This window comes from Musca vetustissima, unplaced genomic scaffold (genome assembly GCF_032173495.1).
Source record: "Musca vetustissima isolate MV318-11 ecotype Yass unplaced genomic scaffold, APGP_CSIRO_Mvet_v1 utg32462, whole genome shotgun sequence".
Classification (NCBI taxonomy): domain Eukaryota; kingdom Metazoa; phylum Arthropoda; class Insecta; order Diptera; family Muscidae; genus Musca; species Musca vetustissima.
In genome coordinates this window covers 176,757-188,803 of record NW_026876775.1, presented here as the reverse complement: position 1 = coordinate 188,803, position 12,047 = coordinate 176,757, and the positions used below count along the sequence as shown (strand labels likewise).

Here is a 12,047-nt window from a genome sequence, read left to right as displayed (position 1 = left end):
CAGACTTACTGCGAAAATTTTAATAAAATCTCTTCAGCGATTTTTGTGTGTACAACCAAATGAGATTCCATTTCCTACATTTAGATTAGTTAAATGCAATTATACCACGCCAATTTTTACAGGGATGATGTGTATTTGTAACCAAGTAAGTACTAATCTGTAACCCTTCTTAAGATATATATTTAGATATTGCTCCCATTTATAATTTCGTTCCATTTCTTATTAAAAATGCTAAATCTATCCGATTTGCCCCATACTCGCAAAATACTTCTGATAATGATCATATATACTAAGAAACATTGTATGTAGTAAAGAATTACATTTAGTTCAAATTGTTACAGATTTTTGGTATTTGCGAATATACCCCATATAATGGTACTCCACATTTCCTGTGCTGTAGGAATTTGGACACGTTTTAAATGTAATCAGCTGTAATTTAAAATTCGGTTATTTTATTTCATAGAATGAAACCTACTAAAAATGATCAATATTGCTCGCATATAACGATACTCACAATATTCGGTATTTTGGGAAGTTTGGTTCAGTGTTTCAACAAAAGTGGCTGTAATATTATATTTTGGATGATCAAAACCTCTTTACCAAAAATGATCAATAGTAGTAGTTTTCTCTGTAATTCACATGTTTGGTATAGAATATATGCGAGGTGTTGAGTTTATAATTTCACAGCTATTGACAAACGATTAGGAATTTCCCGTGGCATATTAACATTTTAGGCACTTTAAGGACAACATGTTCCTACGGAAACTATTACTATTATCTTCAACCAAAATAATCTAGGGCATGGATCTTTGAATCAGAACTCGATACAAAATGTCTTCTGATTTTCCATCCTTGAATTTGTTCAAAACTGTAGGTGCAAATGTGAATAAACAATGATCGCGATTACATTCAATGATATACTTTTCAATTATTTTTTTTTTGTATTCTTACATACAATAGTTTCAATACAATGTCAATCCAATTGAAAAAATTAAATATTTTGAAAATTTTCAATAATTGACAAATTAAGGCTCAAAATAACAACTACGACGTGGTGGAATCAAAATAGCTCGATAATATTTCTGGGCATTTTTTTTCGCCTTTTAAACCTTTTTTATATACATATGTACATATATTTTTATATACATATGTACATATCGTCAGCTAAAATGAAAAAAGGCGTAACTAACAAAAGCATAATTGTGTAGGAGAAGCAAAAAACTGTTTGAAAAAGTATGCCCGGCAGGGTGATATTGCATATGACGAATAATAGACCGAAATTTTTTAACAAAGTAAAAAATTTGAATTTTGTGTTAGTTGCGCCTTTTTGCATTTATCAAATAAACCCACTTTTAGTTACGTCGTTTTGTTTTTTGTTAAGAGAAGCTCCTTTTTTGACCGCAGACGTGTAGAACTTTGTCAACACATGCAGTTTATTGACATTCACAATATTCATTCAAAAAGTCAATTTTCAATTTTTTGTTAGTTTCGCCTTTTTGCATTTTAGCTAACGATATATAGAAAATAGATAGATAGATTTTATAGAACGAAAATAATTTCCAATTCTTTTTTGAATTTATTATGGGTTATAGTACGAATTTCAATAAAACTTTATATATACGAATATATTTAGAGAATGTATTCGATATATTCGCTCCATTCACACTCGCTTCTAGATATTTTTTGAATATTCCTGTCTATCTCCAACCTGCCACATTATATCATCCCTAATTCACATAATTCATTAGCAGTAAAAAATCAGTAAACATTTATGTTCAATATAAGTATATTTATTTTAAAAAATGTATAAAAAGTTTGTATAAATATTATATGAAAATTGAAGCAAAGTAGTATGTATGTACGCCAAAATTTACATATGAAAAGTAAAAAAATACAAAAATCGAATATTCAATAGCGTACATTTAATAGAACAATTTCAATTTATTAGCCTTCAAGGCACCGCCAATGCATTTGTTAATTTGGGCAGCAGCCTCGCAAGGATGATTGGATCGAATTAAATTGTTGCAGTTATTGGCTGTAGCTACGGCCACCGACACAACCAATTGATTATTCTGCGAGACACTGGCGGCAATGTTTGCAATGCCATCTACCGACAATCTGTTGGTTTTGTCCATCTAAAAGGAAATCGTTGGAAAGTTTTATTTAATCGCAATTTGGGGAATTTGAAATAGCCTACCAGTTTCACTTTCTTAAGAATGCAAGCCATCAAACATTTTTCCTGTGGCGTGGGATTGTCTTCGTACAACAGGGACTTGTCATTAATGGATGGATTAAAGCCCAATTCCTTGGCACATTCCTTTTTGGTGTTGACTAGAAGATCTTGCAAATCTTGTATTTCCTGGGGAATCTGGCGTTTTGAACGGGTATAGGTGCTATCGTGTATGCCATTAGCCAAGGGACTGGCCAAGGGTTTTCGTCCCTTATATTCACTCACGCTATTGGCATAGTAGTTTTTAATCTGTCGCCGCATCGAGTAGAAGAAAAACATCAATATACAATTTTGAAGTTCTTAGCACTTTACTTACACTTTTGCAATTGGCCAAGTTAATGTAGGCCAAAACAAAGAAAATCACCGTCACAGATAATTTCATGTTGTCTGAAATGCTAAATGCAAGTTGTCGAAAGTTGATTAGACTGTGATGTGACTGCAATGGCTTAACAAATGACTGATCAACCTATTTATACACCGATTTTCTACGATTTTGTGCTGATGCGGTAGTTTTATTCTTTTATTTGCTGCTGAAACTTTCGTTTGCTTCAAGGTTATGAAATTACCTTTGTTAAGTTCAATGTGACCAAAGAAGGTAAAAACAAAAAGCATAAAATCCGCCTCATGTTCAATTTTGGTACTTCCATAATTAAGAAAATTCTTTGTGTTTTATTACATTATGCAACAAAATAGAAATGGAAAAAGGGGGAGAACACATACTTGGACTTCAGGCTTGGCATGTTAGTTGGTTTATTTTATTGTAAAAGAATAAAGGAGAACGGCGCCCAAAATCAAGTTTGTCTCTAATATTCCTTTATAAGCTGAGAGGTCAGGCTTGAATCCTCGTATTTGTTTCCCCTTAAGGATATGTGAAATTGGTCAACATACGAATATCGATTATTGTCGTTGTGTACCCTAACTTAAATCCTATTAACAAAAATCCTATTAACTCGTCTTTTGGAAGATAGAAGTAAGATATGTTTAAAAAATCTTCCTTATCCGATTTGAATGAAGGAATGTCATATTGAAAATAACGTGCAATAGCCTCAAACAATGATATAAAGGTTTTTCTTCTTGATCTTAAGAGATACCAGCCAAAAATTCACTACTCAAATACTTGACCTATGACGAATGTTTCCTTCTGTATTCTTAAGATACTAGCCAAAGGCTTTCATCCCCATAAGGAATTTTCTACCCTCCAAAATCTTGTTACACGGCGTTTTTTTTATAAAAGACCTCTTTAATGAAAACTTGTACAAAAAGGTCAAGAGGATCCTTGGTTCTTTTTAGTAGATAATTTTTTATACTCTGCACCCAGGGTTATGTTGAAAAGAAGAGCGGCTTACACCACCACATATCCAATATTAGGATATACACTTAAGCCTGTAAGAGGCCTGTTCTGCGCTCTTAAGAAGGAATAAAGTTAAAAGAAGTCATATATGGGTTTGTCCTTAACGTCTAGCAATTCTTCCTTTATTTTCTAAAATTGGGTTCTGAAACTTAAAAAGACTGAGCAGTGGCATTGGAAATAGTCTAACGTCTTCGCTGTCTTCTCCACACGCTCTATACGAGCAGCTTCCCTCACATCAAATATTGGTCAGTCTACTGATTTCCTTTTTTTTAGGATTAAGATTCGCTTTGTCTCATCCTCATTTGGGTCTCTCCATAACATTTTTGTGTTGTCTCAGTCCCCTCACTATTCCAAAGAATTGTGTAGGTTTTCGTTGTCCATGACATTAGTTTTAGTCGCGTTGCACTAAAAGGTTTGCATCCATTGTATGTCGGTCGATTGCACTTGTGGGGAGTATATTTGCTATCTCGTTTCCTTTTATTTTTATGTAACTCGGTACCCACATGATTTGTACCATACCATGCCGCGAGAAATTATGTATGGTTTTTATTCATTCTAATATAGTTTTGGATTTGAATGTTTTAGAGGTTATTGCTTTTATGGCTTATTTACTATCTGCCATAATAAATATTATTATCTCCTGACAAAAGTTTGCACTAAACCAGTTCACACACCGTTATAGCTTGAACCTCCACCTGCAGGATCGTATTGTGATATAGTAGACGAAGTGAAATTTCGGTTCGTCAATTAAAAATCCCAGTTCCTACATTCCTGCTACATGTGAGCCATCTGTGCAACAACAGTTAGCAGGAGGCATGTTTGATAGTGTTCCTCTATCCCATGAGTCCTTGCCTGGTATCATAGTTCCACATGTTGTGAGTACTCTTATTTTAGGCATTTGGCCCAACACAAAACTACTAATTGAGGATCCAATTGTGGCCTGTACTATAGGCTGGTGCGGCATATTTTGACCGGGATCGATTAATTCGTTCATAGTTCTAAATTTTTACCGTGCGACAGCCGCTTCATATTTTATTGGATGTCAAATGACATCTTATGTATATACAAAATAGCCACCTAAACTTTCGTTGATGTTGTCCTCATTGCCCCACATATACCTAGGCAGCATGTTCTCTGGACTTTCTGTAACGATTACATTTTACACCAGACTACCGATGCGTATGTTAGGATTTATCTAATAACGCTCTTATAGACCCAGTGTTTCATCTTTAGATTAAACCCCTATTTAGAGCCTTCTGCAGCTCTTCTGCAGAATGACCAGCTTTGACCATTTAAGTTTTTTGTCTATTTGATATCATTATCACTTTATTTTGAAATATTGGTTCTTCATACTGTCCTAGTCTAGTGAACAGACATATTTCCGTCTTCGTCGGATTTATATTAAGGTCCCTCGGCCTCGCCCAATTAAAGGCGATGTTTAACAGCCGTTTCAGCCTTCCTAAACAACAAGTTAGGAGCCTTTCCCCTCAGAAGTATTATAACGTCGTCTGCATAATAGATGGTTTCAAATCCCTACTCAGTTAAGGCCCTTAAGGTACTATTGGTAGTGGTAACACACAGCAGCGATGATAAAATCCCTTTCTACGGAGTACCTTTTCCTACTTTGGCCCTGATATGTTTTGTAAACTACAGTTTATCCATCTATTCCTTACCATGATGCCTAAGGTATGGTAGTCTGGTCAACTCGAAATGTCTCTAAGGATTTAGTAAGAGTTTCAGTGTCGACATTATTGAAAACTCCCTCGATATCAATGGTGTTGCGTAATCCGATAGGATTTTGGTGTTGCATCCCGCACGATTTGATAATCGGTTAAAAGGGGCTATTGAGGATTGGTGACAAATCATAGATCTTTGTGTACGAGCACGAAACAAGACGAGACAAATGTAACCAAAGTTGTTCGAAAAGAAAGTCTCCGAAACAAATGGTTGCATCGTTCTTCGGCCAAATAAGATGGAGACGTTTTCTAGGTGGCGCCCAATGTCTACTTTTTCTGCATATTAAGAAAACATGAGTGGTCAATGTCATTCCGTTAGCAAAACCTCCAAAAAATTTTAATTATTCACTGTTTGATATTGCAAATGGGATATATCGCTCCATGGTACTCTACAATATTCCGTATTTTTTGATCGTCCCAATTTCGTTTAGTCCATATATAACGCTTTTTTTGGGGCAAGATCTTTAGTCAAATTGGATTGGATTATCCTTGGATGTAAAATGGAACTACCAAAAATTAATTATTTGCTATTTTCAAGGTTCTACCAAAAACTAAGGAGTTCGTCCCGGTCTACATTTTACTTGAAATGTTTCATGTTTTGATCATAACTTTTACAAAATTTCCTATATCAGACAACTACGGGTTTTCGGCGAAGTACTATATATTTATTAAATTAAATGTAACTGTATTAGCAGCAACATTTTTAATCTAATTTTTTTTATCAAATTAATATATCCAACTAATCCATTTAATAACACAACAGACATATCCCCATTTATTTATTTTTGATTAAAATCGTTCACCAGTAATTGTCACATGTGTATGTGTACATATGTGTGTAAATGGCATGTCTAAATATCCGTTGTAATAATAATCGGAAACATGTTGTCCATCATCTGATAAAAAATTAACATTTTATTTATTTTTCTGTCATGATTATTATTATTTCAAAACGTATGAATATAAATAAGGACAGCATCTCATTGCAAATTAGTTCAATTTTAAGTGACTTTGTTTAACGTGTCAATAAGTGAAAAACGCTACACAAAAGGTGTAGTGTTTATATTTTTTAAAAATTGACACTTTTTTCACAAAAAAGTGTGAAAAATGTATTTTTTCAAAACATTTTTAGTTTGTCTTAGTCTAATTGCCATCGTATATGTAAGTAAAGATAAATGTTGAATGTGGAATAGAAAACACGAGTACATAAAAATATAAAAAATAAGAGACTGTGACAAATATAAATGTACCGTTGTCGTGCTATGTATATTTTAATTGTATAATTTGAATTCTGTATATCGGAAACATAGAATTTGATGTAATACCTTCAGATAACACGTCCACAAACAAAGTGACAACTATATCAAATAAAGTTAAATCTCTGGGGGTCATCCTAGACAGAAAACTTAAATGGAAAGGTCACACGGGAACGGGCAGGTAAAGTTCACAGATGCTGGTCCTTCTACAGAACAGGCGTAGGCTTTAAATGGGGTTTTAATCCAAAGATTTTACACTAGATCTATAAGAGCGTCATTAGGCCAATTCTAACATACGCTTCGGTAGTCTAGTGGGTAACAAAAACTGTTGAAGTACTAATAGTACGTTTACATTGTTCCGGATTACGTTAACCCAGTGGGTTTCAATTGTCAATTCCCTTGTATACATAAATCCTCATAGAGTAGGTTAACCCGACAAAAAGCTCTAATGTAAATGCCGTTTTAAAACAAAAATTTCACTTTGCCTACCAGGTTATAATACGATCCTACAGGCGGAGGTTCGAGCTATAACGGAGTGTCTGAAATGTTTTTGTGCAAACTCTGGTCAGGATATAATGAAAATAGTAGTAAACAAGCAAAAAAAAAAAACTGGGTTAGAATGTATACAAATCATAAATAATTTCTCACGACATGGTCTCGTACGAATCACATTGGTACAGAGTCACATAGGAAACGAGGTAACAAATATACTCGCCAGAAGTGCAATTGACAGACATACAATAGATGTAAATAATGCCATACCTTTTTGGTCCAAAGCGTCTAGAACTAAGATCATGGGCAACGGAAACCCACAAAATTCTTTGAAATAGCGAGGGGACTGGGAAAAACTCAAACATTTTATGGGCAGATCGAAATGAAGATAAGACAAAGCAAATCTTAACACTTAAGAGAAGAGAAGACTGACGGGTATTCTCACTGGACATAACAACCTGTGGGGCCACTTACTCCGAGCTGCGGAGGTGTCACCACAATTTACGAAGGAGAACGTGGGCTCGGACAGAATATGCATGATAATGTTAAAGTAGCTGGATGAACCCGGAGTGGAGTATTTAACACCAGCCATCAACTTGTGTTTATTCAACCACATAGTCTCTGAAGCGTGGAATATAGAAAGGATGGTCCCGCTACTGAAGCATGGCAAGAATGCCAGAAGGGGTGAATCGTACAGGCCGATTTCATTCCTATCGCCAGTAGCAAAGACATTTTGAACGCTAATCCTCCCATCACATTTTTCCAGAAGCGTAACATCAGTATGAATTCCGTAAGATGCACAGCATTAAACGCCATTTCCACGTATATTAGCAGATGACTTAACCATAACTGGCCGTGCAACCGAATAGTTATGATGGCATTTGAACCATGCCAAGCTGTTCGAATATATAGAGAAGACAAGTCTCCGACCGTGTTTGAAATGTTGGATAATCAACTATATTTGTGGATGCCAGTCGTATGTGGAATTCGGAAACAGGAAGTCTAAACCCAAGAAGGGGTCAATCTCCGGAACTGTTTAACCTCTACCTTTCTGATATTCCACAACCACCGGACGGAGGTCTTGTTGAACATAGTGGTCGATGGAGAACGGATTCCAAACACTTACTACCCCAAGATACTGGAAAGTACGTTCGACAGCATTTTCAAGTCATCTGCGCAAGTCACTGCTTTATGCGATAAGCTGAGAAGTAGTAACATGGTTCTCAAGTCGCTAGCCGGCAGCACTTGAGGCGCTAACAAAGAAATCTTCTTGACCTCTTATCAAGCCAATGTAAGTGATACGCAATGGAAGAATATCCGGACTTACCAGAATGCTTCCGTGAGAACTGCAAGTCTGAATGGTATTCACACAGATGCAGTCGCTCAGGCAGTAGAGCAATATCGAGTGAATAACATAATAGGAGACCACCCCCCATCCATCGCAGCACAGTAGAAGGTTGCGAGGTAAGCAACTGGTGTAGAGGTGTGAAGAAGACAGCGAAGCGTTAGAACATTTCCTGTGTCATTGCTCATCCTTTTCAAGCTTCCGAACCCGATTCTTAGGAATTGACACCTTTCGTGAAATAAACGACGTAAGTGGATGTGAATAGAAAAAAATGAAGGACTTCCCCAAAAAAGGGTTCCTAGACGTTTAGGACAATCCGATCCAAAAATGACTTCTTCTAACTTTCTTCCTTCTCTAGAGCCAACAACGGGCCACGTACAGGCTTAAGTGTATGTCCTAATATTTGACATGTGGTGGTGCAAACCACCCCTCTTCTCAACCTAACATAATCCTTTTCAAGCTTCCAAACCTGATTCTTAGGAATTGACACCTTTCGTGAAATAACCGACATATGTGGATGTGAATAGAAAAAAATTGAAGGACTTTACTAAAAATAGATTTCCTAGACGTTTAGGACAATCCGATCCAGAAATTACTTCTTCTAACTTTCTTCCTTCTCTAGGGCCCACATCGAGCCACGTACAGGCTGAAGAGTATGTCATAATATTGGACATGTGGTGGTGCAAACCACCCCTCTTCTCAACCTAACCTAAACCAAAATTGCCACCGGGAAAAAACCTTATAGTGGAAGGTATAAAAACATTCTCAAATTTCTTGTAAATTATCCGCAAATGAAGCCATGTCTGTACGAACAACAAGATGTGGGTCATGAATGATCGATCCACTACATATTAGACTTTAATTTTATATGGCGACTGTTGCCAAATTTTGAAAAATTATTATGATTTCCCCATCGAAATCGTATTTTTATTAAATTTATTTTTTACCTCAATTTTCCCACTGATAAAAATACAAACCATAACTCCATTTATAGGCCGATGATGATGACGACGACATTGGTATGACATCTGATGAATTAATTGATGCACTAGAGCCCTTTGGCGAAAATTGTGATCCAAAACCCGAACGAGGTACGTAAATAAATATATTTATAACATTGTAACTATTTTTCCTATTACCATAATGATAATAATATTTTGAAAATCTTTATTTAATTGCAGAACACATTAGACAATTGATCAAGAACGACGAAAATCCACATCAGAATTCGAAATGTTTTAGACATTGTTTAATGCAGGAATTCGAATTGGTAAATATGTTTAAATATTTTAAAGTGCAATATAAATTCATGAAGAGAAGTTTCTTAATTTTGAAATAATTGTTGATGTTAATAAATTCCATCATTAACACTAGAAAGACGGGCATTTTGTATATACCTATATTGCCTAAAATCGGTCAAAATGACCTCATTCTGAAAAAATTTTTATTGTGTAAAGAAATTTTTTCAAACTAATTTTTTTATATTTTTTACATTATTTGCAATCATACAAAACGTTGTTTTTATTTGTTTTCGGTGGTAGGGCTCTCGAGTTTCCCCTTTTGAAAAATAAGAGCGCGGACAAAATGTTCGAAAAAGAGGAAGTCTTTACTCTAAGAGTGAAATTGACTGGAAATATAAAATTTATTTTTCCCGATTTGTATGTTCGTTTGTGTTTCTAAAGTAGCAAACGGGTTTCGATGTTGTTGTACTGATCTGGTCATATAAGAAATTTACTTTATACAATAATGAAAGTAGTTTGATTATTTAATAATTCACAAAAGGTCAAAATGACCGCTTTTAGGCCATATAGGTATAGCACATGTGAATACGGGGAATGAAAGAGGGCAGGAAACAGCTACTATGATTAATAAACTTAGTTCTATGTGGTACAAAAAGTCACCAAATTTTAAAAAGCTGGGTCATAATATACACAATTGTTTTTGTACTTGAAGTTGAAAAACGGTCAAAATGACTGCCTTCGGCAATCTAGTGTTAAACTACTTAATTTTCATTATTTTTTTATGCAACCAATATTTCTATATTTCCACAAAAGCTAAGCGAGGGCTCCACTACAATGAATGAAGACAAAGCCGTCGATATGCTTTCGATGATGTATTCCGATGGCAAAGAGGACTTGGAAGAGATCATTAAAATCTGCAATGGAGAAAATGAGGGCGTAGCAGAAAAGTAAGTAGCTGCGAAGCTTTCAAATATGAAGTATAGATCTAATGGCACAATATTTCAGATGTGAAAATGCCCACGCTCATGGTATGTGTATTTTGCGAGAGTTGCGACAACGTAACTACAAAATTCCTCAAGCAGGAAAATAAATGACGTCTAACCAGATTACCTAATGATATTGATCTCGAATACTGTCTACATGGTTTAAGCTTTGATTTTATGTCCTAATCATATTTAAAAAAATATAATAAATTTATTAAAGCAGATTTATCATACGGTACCTTTACAAATAATGTAAGAATATATACAAAGAAGTATGTTATGCATCTTACGCATATATAACATAATATTCCAATAATTTTTTACAAAATAAATGTACTTAGAAATGGTGTGGTTACAATTAGAAAACATATTTTGTTATTTCCACTGGGACACAAAATGCAGTACATGGTATGAAGGGTGGAAAATTCATATCGTCATGCAAACGGCCATAACTACAGAAAAATTCTAAATTAGCTTTTTGTTTGATTATTGTTCGTTTAAAAGAACTACTTGTTCAAACAAAAAATTAAGAACTTCAAACGGGCGTAATTTCAATAGTATGTTTTTATTAATGTAAAAAGACGTTACTACACTCCTGTAAAAAAATAAAGTTCGCAATGTTGAAGATTGAAATTCTGAACTTATATTAATGTAACTTCTGGGATGTTTGGTACTGAAAATGCGATATATCGGTACATTTTTTTGCGATATTTCCCATATAGCGGTACTCCAAAATTCGTTATTTTAAGATTTTTCATTTTTTTAACTAAATTTATTCCCCACTGGGTGTAAGATCTTCCTGCTAAAATTATCAATATTAGTTAACTTTTTAGGGTTGCCCCTATATAACGGTACATAACAAAGATCTATATTTTGAGAAGTTCTACCACGTATTTTAACCAAATAGGCTGATATATTGGGACTTTGGTACACTATTTACATTAATTGGGACGAAAATATATATCTAAATCTGAGCCGATTTTCAGGAAACTTACCACACATCATTCTAGACTCATTTCAGTACGGACGAACTGAACCGATTTCAACACAACATAATACACGTCACTCTAGACTCAATTTGGTACGCTGTACAAATTTTAGTCTCAATTAATTAGTCATTTTGTTGTACTATAATTGTGTTGTAGTTACGTCCTTTTGTTTCAAAAAATATCATGCCAAAAGGACGTAACTGAAATAAAACCTTTAAAAAGTAGTACGAACTTCCTACAGTACGAACTTCCTACACTCCACAAACCTTCACCCCCACAGTGATCCTAAACCCAAGATTCAGGATTCCATCTCTATCTGTCCACCCACAACTCAAATTGTACCAAATCTAGTACACAGGTGTACCAATTTCCAAAACTTCCTACATACCCCTATCCTGCACTCTCACAATGACCCTAAATCCGT

General features: G+C 34.9%; 1 protein-coding gene across 1 annotated transcript; it reads left to right on the top strand.

Moving 5' to 3' along the window:
• Window positions 1–5,258: 5,258 nt before the first annotated feature.
• On the top strand, window positions 5,259–10,741 carry LOC133321331 (uncharacterized). The gene is made up of 5 exons (XM_061530423.1): window positions 5,259–5,267; window positions 9,405–9,501; window positions 9,592–9,680; window positions 10,465–10,598; window positions 10,657–10,741. The coding sequence occupies exons 1-5, from the start codon at window positions 5,259–5,261 to the stop codon at window positions 10,739–10,741; spliced, it is 414 nt and encodes a 137-aa protein (XP_061386407.1).
• The last annotated feature ends 1,306 nt before the right edge of the window (window positions 10,742–12,047 follow it).